The sequence below is a fragment of the Osmerus eperlanus genome, chromosome 5 (genome assembly GCF_963692335.1).
Source record: "Osmerus eperlanus chromosome 5, fOsmEpe2.1, whole genome shotgun sequence".
NCBI classification, from domain to species: Eukaryota; Metazoa; Chordata; class Actinopteri; order Osmeriformes; family Osmeridae; genus Osmerus; species Osmerus eperlanus.
Genome location: NC_085022.1, coordinates 562958 through 583031, shown reverse-complemented (window position 1 = coordinate 583031; position 20074 = coordinate 562958). Strand labels below are relative to the sequence as shown.

The following is a 20074-nucleotide window of genomic DNA, read 5'->3' as shown; positions in this document are numbered from 1 at the left end:
CAAGCATCAGTACTTCCTCAGTGGCAGGTCTTACTGCCCCTCTGTCTTCCTCAGTGGCAGGTCTTACTGCCCCTCTGTCTTCCTCAGTGGCAGGTCTTACTGCCCCTCTGTCTTCCTCAGTGGCAGGTCTTACTGCCCCTCTGCCTTCCTCAGTGGCAGGTCTTACTGCCCCTCTGTCTTCATCAGTGGCAGGTCTTACTGCCCCTCTGTCTTCCTCAGTGGCAGGTCTTACTGCCCCTCTGTCTTCATCAGTGGCAGGTCTTACTGCCCCTCTGTCTTCCTCAGTGGCAGGTCTTACTGCCCCTCTGTCTTCAGGGGCATAGCCTGGAGCACGTTAGCTGTTAGCTATACTTTGCATGTGTATGTGTTCATGTGCACCACAACCATGTAAGGATAATATGATTCTGAAGTCTAAATGTTCTGCTATTTTGTTGAGGTTCAATTCACTCTATTTAGATACACAAAAACAATTGTTTGGAAATAGAAAATCTGAAAATGCTATTCACTGTGGCATTGCAGTGTTGCACTGGAGAAGGGTGTTATATAGATATGATCTTCATGTTACACTACAGGGCTTTTTCCTTCCATGTAAACACACTTCATGAAACCAGTGTTATTGCTACTGTTTTGTTAATGGTGATGTAGGAGTAGTGAAACGTGTCTGATGTGAGCAGGACTTCAGAGAGAAGAACACTGACCACATGCGTCCAGACATCGTGTGTCTGCTAAAGAGCAGCCAGAGCGCCTTCATCTGCGGCCTGATGGGCGTCCACCCCGTGGCTCTGTTCCGCTGGGCTGTGCTCAGAGCCTCCTTCAGAGCCTCCATCGCCTTCAGGGACGCAGGCAGGAGACACGCCCACAGGAAGACTGGTGAGAGGACACCCTTGGGAACACACACACAAAGTATACACACACACACACAGTATACACACACACTCACAGTATACACACACACAGTGTATGCATCGTTGCTAACGTGTGCTGACGTTGTAACTGTGTGTATGTGAGAGAGACGCGTGAGCGACAGAGAGACGGAGGGAGAGCAGGGAAAGGAAATGCAGCTGAACGAATACGCTGCGTGTTACAGCCTAAATAGTGTTAAAACATTTTTTTACGAAACGCAATATGTGGTGGCCGGTGTTGATTCTGTGGCGCACCGCCACAAATTAGTCTACGTGTGGGAAACACTTCAGTATACACACACACACAGTATACACACTCACACACACACACACACACAATATACACTCACAGAGCAGCTCACTGTCCTTGATGACCAGGGGTTGTATTCACAAAACATTTGATCTTACCACTAAGAGTTCTCCTAAATAGCAGTAAAGGTTCTTAGCTAAGAGTTTCCTTTTAAAACATATTCACAAAGCTTCTGACACCAACTTTTACTAAGGATTGGAGAGAAATCTTCAAGGCCATGTTGCAGGTTAACGACCACTGTCGATTAATGGGTATGTAAAGCACTCAAGATATGTATATCATTTAAAACATGTCTCCAAATGGTGTTAAAGGCCAGTTTTTGTCGTTTTTGGTATTAGTGGGTTTCATTTTTTTACACAATTCGGTGACGACTTAACGTTGGGGAGACGTAGAGGAGACTAGCCTCAGCCTAGTATTAGAACTATGGCGACTATTGATGGATCGTTCGTGAATGAGCCGGACTGAGCCGGACTGAGCCGGAATGAGCCGGAATGAGCCGGAATGAGCCGGCTCTAAGAGCTCTTGTAGGTGAACGTCAGGAGCTAGGTCGCATATCTGAAGAGCCGACTCTATTTAAAACTCTATTTAAAACTCTATTTAAAACTCTATTTAAAACTCTATTTAAAACTCTATTTAAAACTCTATTTAAAACTCTATTTAAAACTCTATTTAAAACTCTATTTAAAACTCTATTTAAAACTCTATTTAAAACTCTATTTAAAAAAATATAGCCTATAGAAATTTAGCAGCAGCAAGGCTGCTGTCGCACCTATTGTTTTCGTTTCCTCAAAAAGTCCTCGACACAATCTTTTCAAATTTGGCCCAATGATACAACAGGTCACTCACAACTCCCAGGCGGCTAGTGGCCCATGTACATCCATAGGTGGCGCTATAAGCCACGCCCAAAGTCTACGTGATTTCCCCAGCGCCCCATTACTCCAAAATGCCAGAAAATTGGTATACTTGCCTTATTTCTCATGGGGAACAAAATATCCTCAAGGACCCATAAGGTCCGCCACAATGGATTTTCCTGTACAGCGACATTTTGCAAAAACCTTCAAAATCGATCTCCTCTTAAACAAAATGTCAAATTGACTTGAAATTGTATACAGATATGTATCATTGATGTATTTAAAAAAGTTTCTTAAGACAGTTGAATCAAATACAAAATGGCTGAAAGAGGTGTATTTATGTAAATGTCCACATTGCCTCAATATCTTTGTGTCAATAAATCTAATATAATTTTGACTGGTTTTTCAAACCTAATAGGGTTCAAGATGACATCACTCTGAAGTACCATAAACAACTTCACCTTGGTATGTCAAAACATGATTGAATTAGAGCAGTTTCAACTTTGGCTGAATCGAACAACACTTACCACAGGAGAAACAGCTTACTTTTTTATACAGTAACTGAACATGACAATATTCAATACTGAGATTGGCTCAATGGGCTGGGATAGTGTAGCCTGGCTCTGCCCTGCTACGTACTTCCGCTCTATTTTATTTTTGCTTCTGTACATAGGTCTGGCCATGAGGTACGTAAGTCAGATTTTTCAGGTTGATTTTCTACCGGCGAATCAGCGAACAGAGGGAGTGTCTGAGAACGATGACGTTGATGTTGTGCGTTAGTTTGTGTTGTAGTTCCGTAATGGCGGCGGAGAAAGATGCGAGCAAAGCCATTCGGCCCGTTGTGGCAACGCTGCCGAATATCCAACAGCTAAAGCCGGAGCAAGAACAAGTTTTGCTGAGTTTTGTTGGTGGCCATGATGTTGTGGCCCTCCTCCCCACGGGGTTCGGGAACAGTTTGATTTTCCAGCTACGGCAGCTAGCTCTGTTACAGTAGTGGTGAAGGAATTGGCTAAGGCGAACGCTAGCGATTGGTTATGGCAGATCAGAGTGGCTCTGGGCAGATCCAATAGTTTTAAACTTCAACAGAGTACCCGCCTACAAGGAAGTCAACGCTTGTCAATGGAGCGAGGCCAGACTCTTTGTACAAATGCAATGTACGAGAGTCTGGTTAGGACCAGGCTAGGGATGGTGACCTGCTTAGTATAAGATTGTAGGTTTGAATCCAGCCACAATCATTTGGCCTGTCATAATTTTGATTATCTGTTTAGTTTAAACAGGATGACATCATTCTGAAGTATCACAAACAGTTTCACCTTGGTATGTCAAAATATGATTTAATTAGAGCAGTTTCAACTTTGGCTAAATCTAACAATGCTTACCACAGGAAAAACAGCTTACTTTTTTATACAGTAACTGAAAATGACAATATTTAACACTGAGAATAGCTCAATGGGCTGGGATGGTGACCTGCAAAGTATAAGGTTGTAGGTTTGAATCCAGCCACAATCTTTTGGCCTGTCATAATTTTGATTATCTGTTTAGTTAAACAGGATGACGTCATTCTAAAATACCATGCGCAATTTCACCTTGAAATGTCAACCGTTTCTTAACCTTTGTCCCAAAGCTGACCAAAGCTAATACTCTGCCCTTTCTATTCATACAATGTCAACAGTTGGTGTGTAGCAGAGAGGATAGAGAGACTGATTTGTAACCTTAAGCTCATGAGTTCAAATCCCCATTCAGCCTATTGTTGTTGGCCAAACATGAAGTAGTTTTGCTCTTTTGTTGACCTACTCTCGATCTTCTACAGTGTACATGTTTATAATATTTTGCCATTTTGCTTAGGAACCCGCATCCCTGCTTGCAGCTATATTTAGAATTGTTTTCACACCTATCATAGTCAAAGTCATAGTTACAACATTTATTTTTTAAAGAGCCGTTTGGGAGCCAAAAGAGCCAGCTCTTTTCAGTGAGTCAAACGAGCCGGCTTACGAAAAAGAGCCGGAATGCCCATCATAATTTCGAACCTGTCAGACGTGAGAGGTCAAATGAGGAATTGCCGAGAACAGATAGCCGTCAAAGCCAATTAAATGCATGGTCTGAGGAGAATGAGTGGAGAGTTGGTGAAGTTTCCTGGTGAGTTGCTATCATTTAGCAACAAGCGCTGGAGCTAGTCTACGAACAGCAGTGCATACAATAACGACACCCGCAGAAAATGTGTTAGTTAAGGTGGTAGGGTGGGGTTTCTAGTCAGACCGCTGGGCACACATTCACACTCATATGCGCACACACACACACACACACACACACACACGCACACACACACACACCCTCACACACACACCCTCACACACACACACACACACACACACCCTCACACACACACACACACACCCTCATACACATGCTCACACTCACACAGGAAAGAATGTTTTGATCTCTGGGACGACAGAAACACAGAAGAATCTAGTTAGTTCTCTTACCCCAGGGCTGAGGAGAAAGTTTCTGCCGACACATAATGTGTCTTCTGAATCTTTTCAGTGTTGACTTCAACTTTCCCCAAACTCAGCATTTTAATTATTCATCACCATAGAGACGGACTGTGATTCTGGGATGTTTAAATATGCATTAGGAGGACAGTGGCTCCTTCAACCACAGATGATTTTTATCACCTTTCCTTAAACGTGACTTGCTTTCTGTCTGTCTGTCTGTCTCTCTGTATCTCTTGTGTCCCTCCCTCTCTCCTCCCCAGGTACGGACCCTGCCCTGCCTTGTCCTATCGTCAAGAGTGTGGACAGCTTCAGCTTCCTGCACCACCCTGTGCACCAGAGGAGCTTGGAGATCCTGCAGAGATGCAAGGACGAGAAACACAGTAAGACTGCCTCACTTAAATTAGTTTCACACAATATCCAGAGGTCAAATTTGTAATAAATAGGTTTCAATCGTTTTCAGGCTTAGTGAACAGACTCCATTCTGATTGGTTCTGTAATCTGAGGTCAAACAGGTGTTCCTGGTTGAAGTTTCCTCCTGGAGTCCTAACACACCTGCTGTGTGGCTAGATGGCAGGCTGTGGTCAATAGGCTCTGCTTCTCTCCCCTCTCTCTCCTCTCTTATTCTCTCTCATTCTCTCTCTCCTCGCTCATTCTCTCTCCTCTCTCATTCTCTCACTCTTTGCTAAGATCTGTGCTGACCCCTCTGTGCTTGTGTTTCTTGCCAGTAATGACACTAAATGAGTGACACAAGTCCAGGGATGATCTTGATGCTTCAAGCATCTTAATGCAGATCGATGCTGCAGCGGCACGTACAGCCGCTGGCTTGAACTGTGTGACTAGCTTAGCCAGGGTGCTAACATGTACTGCTCACATTCAGCACAGTGTGACTAGCTTAGCCAGGGCGCTAACATGTACTGCTCACATTCAGCACAGCCTGCTGCTCCCACAGGAACCAGTCTGGGAGACACGCCTCCCCTCCATTGCTCCACTGCTGTAGCACGGCAGGAAACCAGCTGGGACAGCACACTCCAGTACAGAGGAGGAGAGGGGCTCAGATCACTTTCAGTCATCTCACTGCAGTCGTCTCGAGGGAGAGGGGAGTGAATTACAGAGTATTAGAAAAGGGAGTGCAGGGAAGTGTCTCTCTGGATGTTTCTGTGGGTTTGGTAAATGGACTGCATTTATACAGCGCGTTTTCTACCTTAGCGGCACTCAAAGCGCTTTACATTTTGCTTCTCATTCACCCATTCACACTCGCACCCACACATACCGACGGCGGCGGACCTGCCGTGCAAGGCGCCGCCTGCCCCTCGGGAGCAACTAATCATAACCATCCTCTCTCTTTCTGTCTCTGTCTCTCTCTCTCTCTTGCAGACATCACTCGTAAGAATCCAAGGACTCCCTTGTCTGACCTTCAGGGCATCAACGCACTGAATGAGAAATCTACCTGGTATGTCCCTCAAGGCTATGTTGTGTGTGTATGTGTGCCTGCATGGTTTATCAGTCATGCCTTTATGAAATGCAAGCAACCATCTCTCTTGCCCTCAGTATCACGCTCATCTCTTCCATACTGCCCTTTTTTACCCTCCTCCCCTCCTCTCTTCCCTCCCTCCCTCCCTCCCTCCCTCCTACCCCCCCCTCCCCACCTCCCTCCCTCGCTCCTACCCCCCCCTCCCTCTCTCCCCCCCTCCCCCCCTCCCTCCCTCCCTCCTACCCCCCCCTCCCTCCCTCCCCCCCTCCCCCCCTCCCTCCCTCCCCCTCTCCCTCCCTCCCTCCTCCCCTTCCCTCCCTCCTCCCCCTCTCCCTCCCTCCTCCCCTTCCCTCCCTCCCCCCCTCCCTCCCTCCCTCCCTCCTCCCCTTCCCTCCCTCCCCCCCTCCCTCCCTCCCTCCCTCCTCCCCTTCCCTCCCTCCTCCCCCTCCCTCCCTCTTTCTCCCCCAGGGAGGGGGGTTGGGGCTGGAATGGCCGCAGCCCTGGCTTGACCCGGCTGTCCTCAGGGCTGGATGAAGACGGCCTGTTTGTCAACTCAGCCAGCAGCAAGCTGCTGGAGAGAGCCCAGGGTCTCCTGCTGTGAGCGGAGCACACACACACATACACACACACATATATATACACACACACATATCCACACACACACACACACATATATACACACACACATATACACACACACATATATACACACACACACATGGGAAAATGTGTCCAAACTTTTGAATGGTATACCGCCCCCCCTGGAAGGTCAAGTTAATAAAAAGAAAAAAGACATCTTTATTTTTATATATAGCACCCGATCACAAAATAAGTCATTTAAGGTTACCTTTCCTATAAAACAGGTCTTTAGCTTGCTCTTATTAAACAGCCTAAATGGCCTTATGTTATTTACACAACGGCGTGTCATTTCTGTCTCTACATGCCCCCCCCCCCCCAAAGCTGTAAACCTAGGGGAAACACTGTATATCCATATACAGTGCCTTGCGAAAGTATTCGGCCCCCTTGAATTTTTCGACCTTTTGCCACATTTCAGGCTTCAAACATAAAGATAAGAATGAATTTTTTTGTGAAAAATCAACAACAAGTTGGACACAATCATGAAGTGGAACGAAATTTATTGGATATTGGATATAAAAACTGAAAAATTGGGCGTGCAAAATTATTCGGCCCCCTTAACTTAATACTATGTAGCGCCACCTTTTGCTGCGATTACAGCTGTAAGTCGCTTGGGGTATGTCTCTATCAGTTGCGCACATCGAGAGACTGAAATTTTTGCCCATTCTTCCTTGCAAAACAGCTCGAGCTCAGTGAGTTTGGATGGAGAGCGTTTGTGAACAGCAGTTTTCAGTTCTTTCCACAGATTCTCGATTGGATTCAGGTCTGGACTTTGACTTGGCCATTCTAACACCTGGATATGTTTATTTGTGACCATTCCATTGTAGATTTTGCTTTATGTTTTGGATCATTGTCTTGTTGGAAGACAAATCTCCGTCCCAGTCTCAGGTCTTTTGCAGACTCCATCAGGTTTTCTTCCAGAATGGTCCTGTATTTGGCTCCATCCATCTTCCCATCAATTTTAACCATCTTCCCTGTCCCTGCTGAAGAAAAGCAGGCCCAAACCATGATGCTGCCACCACCATGTTTGACAGTGGGGATGGTGTGTTCAGGGTGATGAGCTGTGTTGCTTTTACGCCAAACATAACGTTTTGCATTGTTGCCAAAAAGTTCGATTTTGGATTCATCTGACCAGAGCACCTTCTTCCACATGTTTGGTGTGTCTCCCAGGTGGCTTGTGGCAAACTTTAAACAACACTTTATGGATATCTTTAAGAAATGGCTTTCTTCTTGCCACTCTTCCATAAAGGCCAGATTTGTGCAGTATACGACTGATTGTTGTCCTATGGACAGAGTCTCCCACCTCTGCTGTAGATCTCCGCAGTTCATCCAGAGTGATCATGGGCCTCTTGGCTGCATCTCTGATCAGTCTTCTCCTTGTATGAGCTGAAAGTTTAGAGGGACGGCCGGGTCTTGGTAGATTTGCAGTGGTCTGATACTCCTTCCATTTCAATATTATCGCTTGCACAGTGCTCCTTGGGATGTTTAAAGCTTGGGAAATCTTTTTGTATCTAAATCCGGCTTTAAACTTCTCCACAACAGTATCTCGGATCTGCCTGGTGTGTTCCTTGTTCTTCATGATGCTCTCTGCGCTTTAAACGGACCTCTGACACTATCACAGAGCAGGTGCATTTATACAGAGACTTGATTACACACAGGTGGATTCTATTTCACCTGGAGTCAAATGAGAGTCAGATGGCTGAGCGGTGAGGGAGTCGGGCTAGTAATCTGAAGGTTGCCAGTTCGATTCCCGGCCGTGTCAATTGACGTTGTGTCCTTGGGTAAGGCACTTCACCCTACTTGCTTCGGGGGGAATGTCCCTGTACTTACTGTAAGTCGCTTTGGATAAGAGTGTCTGCTAAATGACTAAATGTAAATGTATTTATCATCATTAGTCATTTAGGTCAACATTGGATCATTCAGAGATCCTCACTGAACTTCTGGACTTTTGCACGCCAAATTTTTCAGTTTTTGATTTGTTAAAAAAGTTTGAAATATCCAATAAATTTCGTTCCACTTCATGATTGTGTCCCACTTGTTGTTGATTTTTAATAAAAAATTACATTTTTATATCTTTGTTTGAAGCCTGAAATGTGGCAAAAGGTCTAAAAATTCAAGGGGGCCGAATACTTTTGCAAGGCACTGTATATCTCCAAATGCACACCCTAACAGCCCCCTCCCCCATCCCCCCTCCCCAGGCGCAGTAAGCCCTCCAGGTCCAGACCCAACCTTCCCAAACAGCTGCTGAGTGTCCGCTCCCTGAGACACCTGAGCAGTGTGACGCTCCACGACCGCATCACCAAGTCCCTGCTGCTCCTGCACAAGAAGAAGAAGGCCCCCAGCATCAGTGCCCAGTTCCAGGTGAGACGCCGCCCTCCTGTGGCCTGCAGGGTGTACTGCATCTTGTTGAGGTGGACTAAATGTGGTGGTGTTGTTATTCTTGTTTGTTTAGGCCTCACTGAACAAGCTGATGGAGACCCTGGGCCAGTCCGAGCCGTACTTTGTGAAGTGTATCAGATCCAACGCTGAGAAGGTATGTAGCTCCACAGGAAGCCTGGCGTCAGGGCTGTGGTGAAGCAGGATGTGACATAATCTCCCTCCTCTCCTCCAGCTTCCCCTGCGCTTCAACGACTCCCTGGTGCTCCGCCAGCTCAGGTACACAGGCATGCTGGAAACTGTCCGCATCCGCCAATCAGGATACAGCTTCAAGTACACCTTCCAGGTGAGCCCTCACAACAGCCAATCATTACACAGTGTGAGTTAGACCATCCCTCACAGATAACCTAGGAAACATGTCAAAGATCAGAAACATAATGATGTGATATGTGTGTTTTGAGTTGTAGCATTGTGTGTTCACTTCTGTGTCATGTGTGTGTTCAGGACTTTGTGCGTCATTTCCACGTGTTGCTTCCTCGGGGCACCAGCCCCACCAAGTCAGGCATCAGAGAGCTCTTCAGACAGGTCCACCTGACGCCCGCCGGCTACCAAGTGGGCAACACCATGGTACCAACTCTCTCTTACCTACAATAATAATACTGTCATGTGTTAGCATCTAGCAGATACTTTTATCCAAAGCACACAGGGGGTTTGAACCTACCAGCTCTTGGTCTGCAGTTAAACTCTCTACCTCTGAGCTACACCTCTATTGTAGCTATTTACAACATGTCCTTTTTCCTATAAACCTGTTGCTACACTTCTCCTCTCTAGTGATATACTGTATGTGATGTGTATTCGATGTGTCTAGTGGCTGATGCCCCGCCTCCCCCCCAGGTGTTCCTGCGGGAGGCGCAGCGCCAGCGTCTGCAGTCCCTCCTCCACCAGGAGGTGCTGCGACACATCGTGGCACTGCAGCGCCGCTTCCGGGCCGTGCTGGGCAGGAAACGCTTCCTCAGCATGAGGCGAGCCGCAAGCGTGCTGCAGGTGGGCGGATTATACAGAATAATGTTGAATGTACAGATTAAAGACATCATACCAACAGAATCTTCCTCATCCCACACAGGTGCCTACGTGTGGGTTCGGGTTAGTGTTAGGGTTAGAGAGGTGCCTACATGGTCCATAACCCTAAGTGTGTTAGTGCTTAACCCTAACCCTACATGTGTTGGGCCTAACCCTACGTGTGTTAGTGCCTAACCCTACGTGTGTTAATGCCTAACCTAACCCTACGTGTGTTAGTGCCTAACCCTAACCCTACGTGTGTTAATGCCTAACCTAACCCTACGTGTGTTAATGCCTAACCTAACCCTACGTGTGTTAATGCCTAACCTAACCCTACGTGTGTTAGTGCCTAACCCTACGTGTGTTAGTGCCTAAACCTATGCGTGTTAGTGCCTAACCTTAACCCTACGTGTGTTAGTGCCTAACCCTAACCCTACGTGTGTTAGTGCCTAACCCTAACCCTACGTGTGTTAAAGAGGGGTACACACAAACATAAATACATACAGACATACTGACTACCACATATTACATAAAGGAAACACACAAAATATACATAAATACATACATACAATAGCTATGCACAATAATTAAAACAGGTACAGATGCGTGTTCCAGTGTTGGGAGGTATATCTGGTATCACTAAGTGCAGGGTTGGTTAAGGCAGTTAAAATTGTATTCTTTGACTCTGTTAATCGGCACATGAATCTGTACATTAAAATTCCTCAGCACATAGTTTTACTCTGGAGTATTTTCTTCATTAGCTATGTTGATATAGTTAAGTGTAATTTATACTGTTCTAGGTTTGAGGAAAACAACTTTATGTGCACTTATATTACTTTTATGTTAACTCAAAATTGTCTTTCAATATTCCTGTGTCATTGTCATCACACTTGATAAATAGTTTTTTATAAAATTCCACAAACTTCACTACCTTATTTATGTCATTCCTAGCTTGCACACGCCAACCTTACTGTAACCTGATCAAATTGTGTCAGCATCCTGATGGCTCCTGCTTCCCTCAGGGCTGGTGGAGAGAGCGTGTCCAGGAGCAGCTGGGTGGAGTGGGCCCTGCCCTCCAGCAGCTGGGTGGAGTGGACCCTGCCCTCCAGCAGGAGGCGGCGCTGAGGCTGCAGGCGGTGTGGCGGGGCTACCGGGAGCGGAGCAGCTTCCTGCTGCAGAGGGACGCGGCCCTGCTGCTCCAGAGGAGCTGGAGGGTCTGGTGCGAGCGCCGTGGCCAAGCAGCCCTCACGCTGCAGGCAGCCTGGAGGGGCTACAGAGAGAGGACAGCATACTGGAGGAAGAGGGAGGCGGCCCTGCAGCTACAGGCTGCAGGAAGGGGACATCTCGCTCGGCTCAGGTGAGCTGAGCTGCTCCGGGGGGAGGGGGACCAGGGTGAGGTGCTCCAGGGGGGGGGGGGGACCAGGGTGAGGTGCTCCAGGGGGGGGGGGGACCAGGGTGAGGTGCTCCAGGGGGGGGGACCAGGGTGAGGTGCTCCAGGGGGGGGGGACCAGGGTGAGGTGCTCCAGGGGGGGGGGGGACCAGGATGAGGTGCTCCAGGGGGGGGGACCAGGGTGAGGTGCTCCAGGGGGGGGGGACCAGGGTGAGGTGCTCCAGGGGGGGGGGGACCAGGGTGAGGTGCTCCAGGGGGGGGGGGGGACCAGGGTGAGGTGCTCCAGGGGGGGGGGGGACCAGGGTGAGGTGCTCCAGGGGGGGGGGGGACCAGGGTGAGGTGCTCCAGGGGGGGGGGGGGGACCAGGGTGAGGTGCTCCAGGGGGGGGGGGGGGACCAGGGTGAGGTGCTCCAGGGGGACGACGACCAGGGTGAGGTGCTCCAGGGGGACGACGACCAGGGTGAGGTGCTCCAGGGGGGGGGGGGACCAGGGTGAGGTGCTCCGGGGGGGGGACCAGGGTGAGGTGCTCTAGGGGGGGGGGGACCAGGGTGAGGTGCTCCAGGGGGGGACCAGGGTGAGGTGCTTCAGGGGGGGGACCAGGGTGAGGTGCTCCAGGGGGGGGGGGGGACCAGGGTGAGGTGCTCCGGGGGGGGGGACCAGGGTAAGGTGCTCCAGGGGGGGGGGACCAGGGTGAGGTGCTCCAGGGGGGGGGGGACCAGGGTGAGGTGCTCCAGGGTGTGGGACCAGGGTGAGGTGCTCCAGGGGGGTAACCAGGATGAGGTGCTCCAGGGGGGGAATCAGGGTGAGGGGAACCAGGGTTAGATAAACTGATTTGATTATTAGTTTGATTTAAAGAGAATTGCTGTGTTTACCAAGTGTAGCAGGTTCAGCCAAGACACTCACGTGATTGATTTCACCATTTATTCATACACATGACAAATGGTTTAACATTGGCAGAATGGATGTACATGGGGAAGCGCTCCCTGCCTTCACTGCACATGCATGATGTGAGGCAGGGAGCAACGAGTTAAATCCCCCACAGGGAAAAGACAGACAACATGGGGGAGAAGGGGATGGTGGTGGGTGGCGCAGAACACTAGGTAATCGACAATGCGTGCATGGTGCGACTTTTTAGCGCCGCCTATTGAGCTAAGCCTATGACCTGAGAACACGGCGACGGGTGATATGACGCGCGCTGCCCGAGTGCCATGCTTCACTCATATGCATCAGTACTCAGCAGACCTGCTGGTGAGGTGGTGCATCTGGAGGTGCTCATAGAGGTGGTCCCATGGTCAGGTGAATGCATCCTGTCTCCTCAGGTTCAGGGATCTGGAAGAGCAGCGTCGCGGGGAGGGGCCGGGTAGCCCCACCCTCGGGGAGGAGCCAGAGAGCATCATGGTCCTGGAGGAAGGTTTGCTTGAGGACAGAGAACTCCCAGACGTGTCAGACAAACCCTCAGCAGACGACCCGACTGAGTGTCTGGTGGAGGACAGAGAGGCAGGAAGAAGCAGCGACGAGGCGACCAACAGAAGCAGGTCGAAGAGAGAGAGCCGGAGGATGAGAGAGCTGGAACAAGCCACGTTCAGCCTGCAGCTGCTCAGGGTGAGAACCAGCAGTGTGGGAGGCCCTCTGTCTGAGGACCCAGACAGCAGCCTCCACCAGGGGGCCCCAGAGGACCACCAACACCCCCCCTCCCAGGGGGCCCCAGAGGACCACCAACACCCCCCCTCCCAGGGGGCCCCAGAGGACCACCAACACCCCCCCTCCCAGGGGGCCCCAGAGGACCACCAACACCCCCCCTCCCAGGGGGCCCCAGAGGACCACCAACACCCCCCCTCCCAGGGGGCCCCAGAGGACCACCAACACCCCCCCTCCCAGGGGGCCCCAGAGGACCACCAACACCCCCCCTCCCAGGGGGCCCCAGAGGACCACCAACACCCCCCCTCCCAGGGGGCCCCAGAGGACCACCAACACCCCCCCTCCCAGGGGGCCCCAGAGGACCACCAACACCCCCCCTCCCAGGGGGCCCCAGAGGACCACCAACACCCCCCCTCCAGGGGGTCTCCAGCCAGTCATGGAAGCTTCGAGCTCCTCAATTCAGACGAGCTGGAGACACATGACCCCACTTTCCCCTCCGGGGCGATTCAGACCACCATGGACTCCATCCCTCCAGAGTATGAGCTCAGCTCTTCTGGAAACCCAACCCTGTTGTCACTCACCCAGGAGGAGACCCCAAGAGCGACCTTCTACATCCTCTCGGACCCCAGCCCCAAACAGGATGCTCACGCAGACAGCCCCAGCAAGGCCCTCCCGGAGCGGAGACAGTCCGCCTCGCGACGGCCTGTGGTAGTGGTGATCAGCATGCAGAAGGAGAGCCCTGTGGAGGAGATGCAGTCAGCTCCCCCCAGTCTGGAGGCAGGACCGCCCCAGCCTCAGAGAGATGTGCCTGGGGCGAGGATGCCTTTTGCGCTCCTCTCCTCCAGTCCCCACAGAGCTGCCCCCTCCAGCTCTGAGCCTGGCTCCTCAGAGGTGGACATCCACATTGTCCTGGAGCCCAAGGACCCTGCCCCGAGCGCTCCCCCCAGCCAGGAGAGGACGTCTGGGGGCAAGCTGTCCTGCAGCCCAGGCCTGGACCCCAGGGAGGTCAACAGACGACCTGCAGCACACAGCACCCCCACCAACACCATCAGCATGACAGAGAAACCACCGCTCATCTCTCCTCACAGACGAAAGCTGCCCTTCTCCAAGTGAGTGTGACATTGATGCATGTTCAGAGAGCAGAACAAGTTGATACATCAGTGTCTAGCGATTCTCAAAGTTGTCCTAATGTTTGGCCTCTGATCAACATGAATATATATTTTAGATAAAAACACAGCATCTGATATAATATATAGCTTTTTCAATTGTTTTTCAAAATATATGTAGGATCCACCACCAGATACCCTGAATTAAGTGTTATTGTCCTAGTATAGTGGACTGTGTTATACTGGGTGTATTCAGAATCAGAATCAGAATTCGGTTTATTCGCCATGTATGTTATACAAACATGGAATTTACTGTGGCAGGGAGGTGCAAACACTAAACATATACGAATCTTAAATTAAGTAAAGGTACAGAAGTTGAACTATTCCTAAGAACTAAACAATCTAAGAATAAAACATTCAGTAGTGTTATACTGGGTGTTCAGTCCCACCAGTGAGCTGTGTGCTGTGTGCAGGTCTGATAAGGACCTGGTCAATAAGGAGCGCTCCCTGGCCTTGCTGATGGACCAGGCTGGAGGAACCACACCCAGAGAGGTGAGCTGCAGGCAGGCTGGAGGAACCACACCCAGAGAGGTGAGCTGCAGGCAGGCTGGAGGAACCACACCCAGAGAGGTGAGCTGCAGGCAGGCTGGGCGAGTTTCAAGAGGTTGCTGGGTCAAATCCCCCCCGTATGTCAATGTGGTTTAAAGTGCCTGCTAAATAAATACAGTGTTATGACTAATGTTAGCACATTCAAGGGAACGACTATGTTGAGAACCCACTTGAGGGAGTCAACAGGTTGATACACTAACTTATATGACACCTTTCAACATTGGAAGGCTATACCGGGCTGTACGCACACAAACACACACAAACACTCACAAACCCACAAATCTGTACTAATACAGTCACACACACACCAGCAAGTCAACAAGCCTTACCTGTGCAGGGTTAGGGTTACCTTGCTTACCTGTGCAGGTTGTGTGCTTGCAGCAGCTGGGCCGCCCAGGTCCCAAAAAGAAAGCACGCATGTCTCGGACTCGCTCCGACTTCCTGACCCGCTGTAACTCTGAGGGTGCGGGCCAATCAGACGAGGAAGACGATGCCTTCTACACCCCCGCCCTTTCCCGCACCCTCCCCCTGTCCCCCCAGCCACGCCCAGGAGGGGGCGCCCCAGAGCTCCCCCTGTCCCCCCAGCCACGCCCAGGAGGGGGCGCCCCAGAGCTCCCCCTGTCCCCCCAGCCACGCCCAGGAGGGGGCGCCCCAGAGCTCCCCCTGTCCCCCCAGCCACGCCCAGGAGGGGGTGCCCCAGAGCTCGCTTGTTACAGCGACTCTGAGATGGTGAGCGTCCAGGGGTCTGGTGGCCACCCCATCCCGTCCTCTCTGTCCCCTGGTCTGCTCAGACCCCCCCCCCCCCCTCTAGCCGCTCCTTCTGCGGGGGCCGGAGGGGACGACTAGGCGCTAACCTTAACCCCTGTATCAAACACTGTTTACTGACCACTAGGCGCTAACCTTAACCCCTGTATCAAACTCTGTTTACTGACCACTAGGCGCTAACGTTAAACCCTGTATCAAACTCTGTTTACTGACCACTAGGCGCTAACGTTAACCCCTGTATCAAACTCTGTTTACTGACCACTAGGCGCTAACCTTAACCCCTGTATCAAACTCTGTTTACTGACCACTAGGCGCTAACGTTAACCCCTGTATCAAACTCTGTTTACTGACCACTAGGCGCTAACGTTAAACCCTGTATCAAACTCTGTTTACTGACCACTAGGCGCTAACGTTAACACCTGTATCAAACTCTGTTTACTGACAAATAGGCGTTAACGTTAACCCCTGTATCAAACTCTGTTTACTGACCACTAGGCGCTAACCTTAACCCCTGTATCAAACTCTGTTTACTGACCACTAGGCGCTAACGTTAACCCCTGTATCAAACTCTGTTTACTGACCACTAGGCGCTAACGTTAACCCCTGTATCAAACTCTGTTTACTGACGACTGCGACAAGTCCTGTGTCTGAGCTCTCCGTCTTCTACGGCTGATTGTGGAGGGTTAGGATTAGACTGAAGACTGGCAGACCTTCCTCTTGTTTCAACTGCATGCAAAAAACATCCGTTTAACCTGCACACCAATCTCTCTCCCTAACTGGACAGCATGACTTAACAAACATCAACTCACTCTCAGGCAGCTGCTCCAGGCAGGATCGTCTGTTCAGGAACACCTGTCCTTCCTGTTCAGGAACACCTGTCCTTCCTGTTCAGCAGGGTTGCGCTGCTGCTGTCAGTCAGAACGGACCGCACGCATGAACTCATGGAATAATGGAGTCCTGCCAACTATCAAACAAACACCTATATTTTTTTCTGTAGGAAGGTTTTCTGTCTTAACTGCATCATTCTCCAGCCAGGCCCCTAGTATGTTGAGTGTGGTGCCTGTTTGAAAGCAGATGAAGAGTAATGTGGGATGTTCCCTCCCCAGCCCTCTCACAAGGACCAGAAGAAGATCCACAAAACCATGTCGTCAGGTGACCTTGGCAAGGTGGAGGCCCTCAGCAAGACCTGCAGCCAGGACAGCAGGTAACCTGGGGCCACGCCCACAAACCTGTTGCCATGGTTTTATGCAAGTTGGGTGAATTACAAGCCATGTGATTGTGTACGTGTGTGTGTGTACATATGTGTGTGTGTTGCAGCAGCAGGCGTGGGAGGATGCGTTTCTGGGGTAAGACTAAACATGGAGACAAGAAACGAAGCAGCAGGTGCCAGCTGGAGCTAGGCCAGACCCGGGGTAAGAGACTGGGAGACTGGGGGGACCCGGGGTAAGAGACTGGGGGACTGGGAGGACCCGGGGTAAGAGACTGGGGGACTGGGGGGACCCGGGGTAAGAGACTGGGGCACTGGGGGGACCCGGGGTAAGAGACTGGGGGACTGGGAGGACCCGGGGTAAGAGACTGGGGGACAGGGGGGACCCGGGGTAAGAGACTGGGGCACTGGGGGGACCCGGGGTAAGAGACTGGGGGACTGGGGGGACCCGGGGTAAGAGACTGGGGGACAGGGGGGACCCGGGAAAAGAGACTGGGGGACAGGGGGGACCCGGGGTAAGAGACTGGGAGACTGGGGGGACCCGGGGTAAGAGACTGGGGCACTGGGGGGACCCGGGGTAAGAGACTGGGGGACTGGGGGGACCCGGGCTAAGAGACTGGGGGACAGGGGGGACCCGGGGTAAGAGACTGGGGGACTGGGAGGAACCGGGGTAAGAGACTGGGGGACAGGGGGGACCCGGGCTAAGAGACTGGGGGACAGGGGGGACCCGGGGTAAGAGACTGGGGCACTGGGGGGACCCGGGGTAAGAGACTGGGGGACTGGGGGGACACGGGGTAAGAGACTGGGGGACAGGGGGGACCCGGGGTAAGAGACTGGGGGGACCCGGGGTAAGAGACTGGGGTGACCCGGGGTAAGAGACTGGGAAACTGGGGGGACCCGGGGTAAGAGACTGGGGGGACCCAGGGTAAGAGTCTGGGGGACTTGGGGGACACAGGGTAAGAGACTGGGGGGACTCGGGGTAAGAGACTGGGGGGACCTGGGGTAAGAGTCTGGGGGACTGGGGGGACCCAGGGTAAGAGACTGGGGGGACTCGGGGTAAGAGACTGGGGGGACCTGGGGTAAGAGTCTGGGGGACTGGGGGGACCCAGGGTAAGAGACTGGGGGGACTCGGGGTAAGAGACTGGGGGGACCTGGGGTAAGAGTCTGGGGGACTGGGGGGACCCGGGGTAAGAGACTGGGGGGACTCGGGGTAAGAGACTGGGGGGACCCGGGGTAAGAGTCTGGGGGACTGGGGGGACCCAGGGTAAGAGACTGGGGGGACTCGGGGTAAGAGACTGGGGGGACCTGGGGTAAGAGTCTGGGGGACTGGGGGAAACCCGAGGTAGGAGACTGGGGGGACCCGGGGTAGGAGACTGGGGGGAACCCGGGGTAATAGTCTGGGCGGGGCAGGAGGTCTTATCTGTGAACAGGACTCTCGGTATTACTTCGTGACTGGGGATTTCCTCCTCTCTCTCACTCTCTTTCTATCTCTCTCTTTCTCTGCCTCTTTTCTCCCCACTTCTCTCCTTCTCTCCAGAGGGTGTATCTCCCCCCCCCAGTCCGGGGCAGGCGGGGCCAGGGGCGGCGCTGAGGGCGGTGGCTCGGGAGTGGAAGGAGAACAAAGAACCATGTCCTAAGGTGCGTCGGCGCAGCGTAAAGATCAGCAGCGCGGCTCTGGACCCCGCCCCCTGGCAGAACGACTCGCTGCACATCCTCACCAGCGCCCACGACTACCGCAGCATGAACGACTTCCTCATGAAGAAGGTACACACACACACACAGTATACATACACACATACATACACAGTATACATACATACGATATACTCATGTACTTACCCATACACAGGCAACGTAACTCTCTTTCACTCTGTCAGTTCACAGTTCATAGTAATGACCAGCTGTTTTTCTCATGTTCAAATACATACCTTTCTATTCTCCTCAACTCTCCAGATCAACGACCTGGACTCTGAGGATGGGAAGAAAGACACGTTAGTGGATGTGGTCTTCAAGAAGGCTCTGAAGGAGTTCCGCCTCAACATCTTCAACTCCTACTCCACTGCGCTGGCGGTGAGTCCCTGTAGATCTGCAGTTAACCCTAACCTCCCTCTTCCTAGATCTGCAGTTAACCCTAACCTCCCTCTCCCTAGATCTGCAGTTAACCCTAACCTCCCTCTTCCTAGATGTGCAGTTAACCCTAACCTCCCTCTCCCTAGATCTGCAGTTAACCCTAACCTCCCTCTTCCTAGATGTGCAGTTAACCCTAACCTCCCTCTCCCTAGATCTGCAGTTAACCCTAACCTCCCTCTTCCTAGATCTGCAGTTAACCCTAACCTCCCTCTTCCTAGATGTGCAGTTAACCCTAACCTCCCTCTTCCTAGATCTGCAGTTAACCCTAACCTCCCTCTCCCTAGATCTGCAGTTAACCCTAACCTCCCTCTTCCTAGATCTGCAGTTAACCCTAACCTCCCTCTCCCTAGATCTGCAGTTAACCCTAACCTCCCTCTTCCTAGATCTGCAGTTAACCCTAACCTCCCTCTCCCTAGATGTGCAGTTAACCCTAACCTCCCTCTCCCTAGATCTGCAGTTAACCCTAACCTCCCTCTCCCTAGATGTGCAGTTAACCCTAACCTCCCTCTCCCTAGATCTGCAGTTAACCCTAACCTCCCTCTCCCTAGATCTGCAGTTAACCCTAACCTCCCTCTCCCTAGATCTGCAGTTAACCCTAACCTCCCTTTCCCTAGATGTGCAGTTAACCCTAACCTCCCTCTCCCTAGATCTGCAGTTAACCCTAACCTCCCTCTCCCTAGATCTGCAGTTAACCCTAACCTCTCTCTCCCTAGATCTGCAGTTAACCCTAACCTCCCTCTCCCTAGATCTGCAGTTAACCCTAACCTCCCTCTCCCTAGATGTGCAGTTAACCCTAACCTCCCTCTCCCTAGATCTGCAGTTAGCCCTAACCTCCCTCTCCTTAGATCTGCAGTTAACCCTAACCTCCCTCTCCCTAGATCTGCAGTTAACCCTAACCTCCCTCTCCCTAGATCTGCAGTTAACCCTAACCTCCCTCTCCCTAGATCTGCAGTTAACCCTAACCTCCCTCTCCCTAGATCTGCAGTTTACCCAGGGATGGTTAAGGTTAGGGTTTAGCCTTGGTCATCCCACCCAGGGTTATGGATCTCTGAGGCCTCAGCACAGTTCACTCAGGATCACCATAGCAACATCAGATTGATTTAAACTATGTTGAGTCATCAGAATGGGAGCA

At 51.4% G+C, this 20074-nt stretch overlaps 1 protein-coding gene across 6 annotated transcripts in view; it reads left to right on the top strand.

The window, feature by feature from the left end:
* myo9ab (myosin IXAb) overlaps window positions 1–20074 on the top strand; it is a 96784-nt gene that overhangs the window by 66542 nt on the left and 10168 nt on the right. For 2 of the 6 annotated variants that reach the window (XM_062460891.1, XM_062460890.1), the window contains 17 exons: window positions 675–870; window positions 4816–4935; window positions 5930–6005; window positions 6495–6623; window positions 8861–9023; window positions 9115–9195; window positions 9274–9384; window positions 9543–9665; window positions 9933–10082; window positions 11120–11454; window positions 12807–14234; window positions 14705–14783; window positions 15222–15569; window positions 16712–16809; window positions 16923–17017; window positions 18350–18576; window positions 18766–18882. In XM_062460891.1, coding sequence (XP_062316875.1) covers window positions 675–870; window positions 4816–4935; window positions 5930–6005; window positions 6495–6623; window positions 8861–9023; window positions 9115–9195; window positions 9274–9384; window positions 9543–9665; window positions 9933–10082; window positions 11120–11454; window positions 12807–14234; window positions 14705–14783; window positions 15222–15569; window positions 16712–16809; window positions 16923–17017; window positions 18350–18576; window positions 18766–18882 — 3876 coding nt within the window. Of the gene's footprint in view, window positions 1–674; window positions 871–4815; window positions 4936–5929; window positions 6006–6494; window positions 6624–8860; window positions 9024–9114; window positions 9196–9273; window positions 9385–9542; window positions 9666–9932; window positions 10083–11119; window positions 11455–12806; window positions 14235–14704; window positions 14862–15221; window positions 15570–16711; window positions 16810–16922; window positions 17018–18349; window positions 18577–18765; window positions 18883–20074 lie in introns of all 6 variants that reach the window. The other 4 variants (XM_062460895.1, XM_062460894.1, XM_062460893.1 and 1 more) reach the window with 4 other exon arrangements.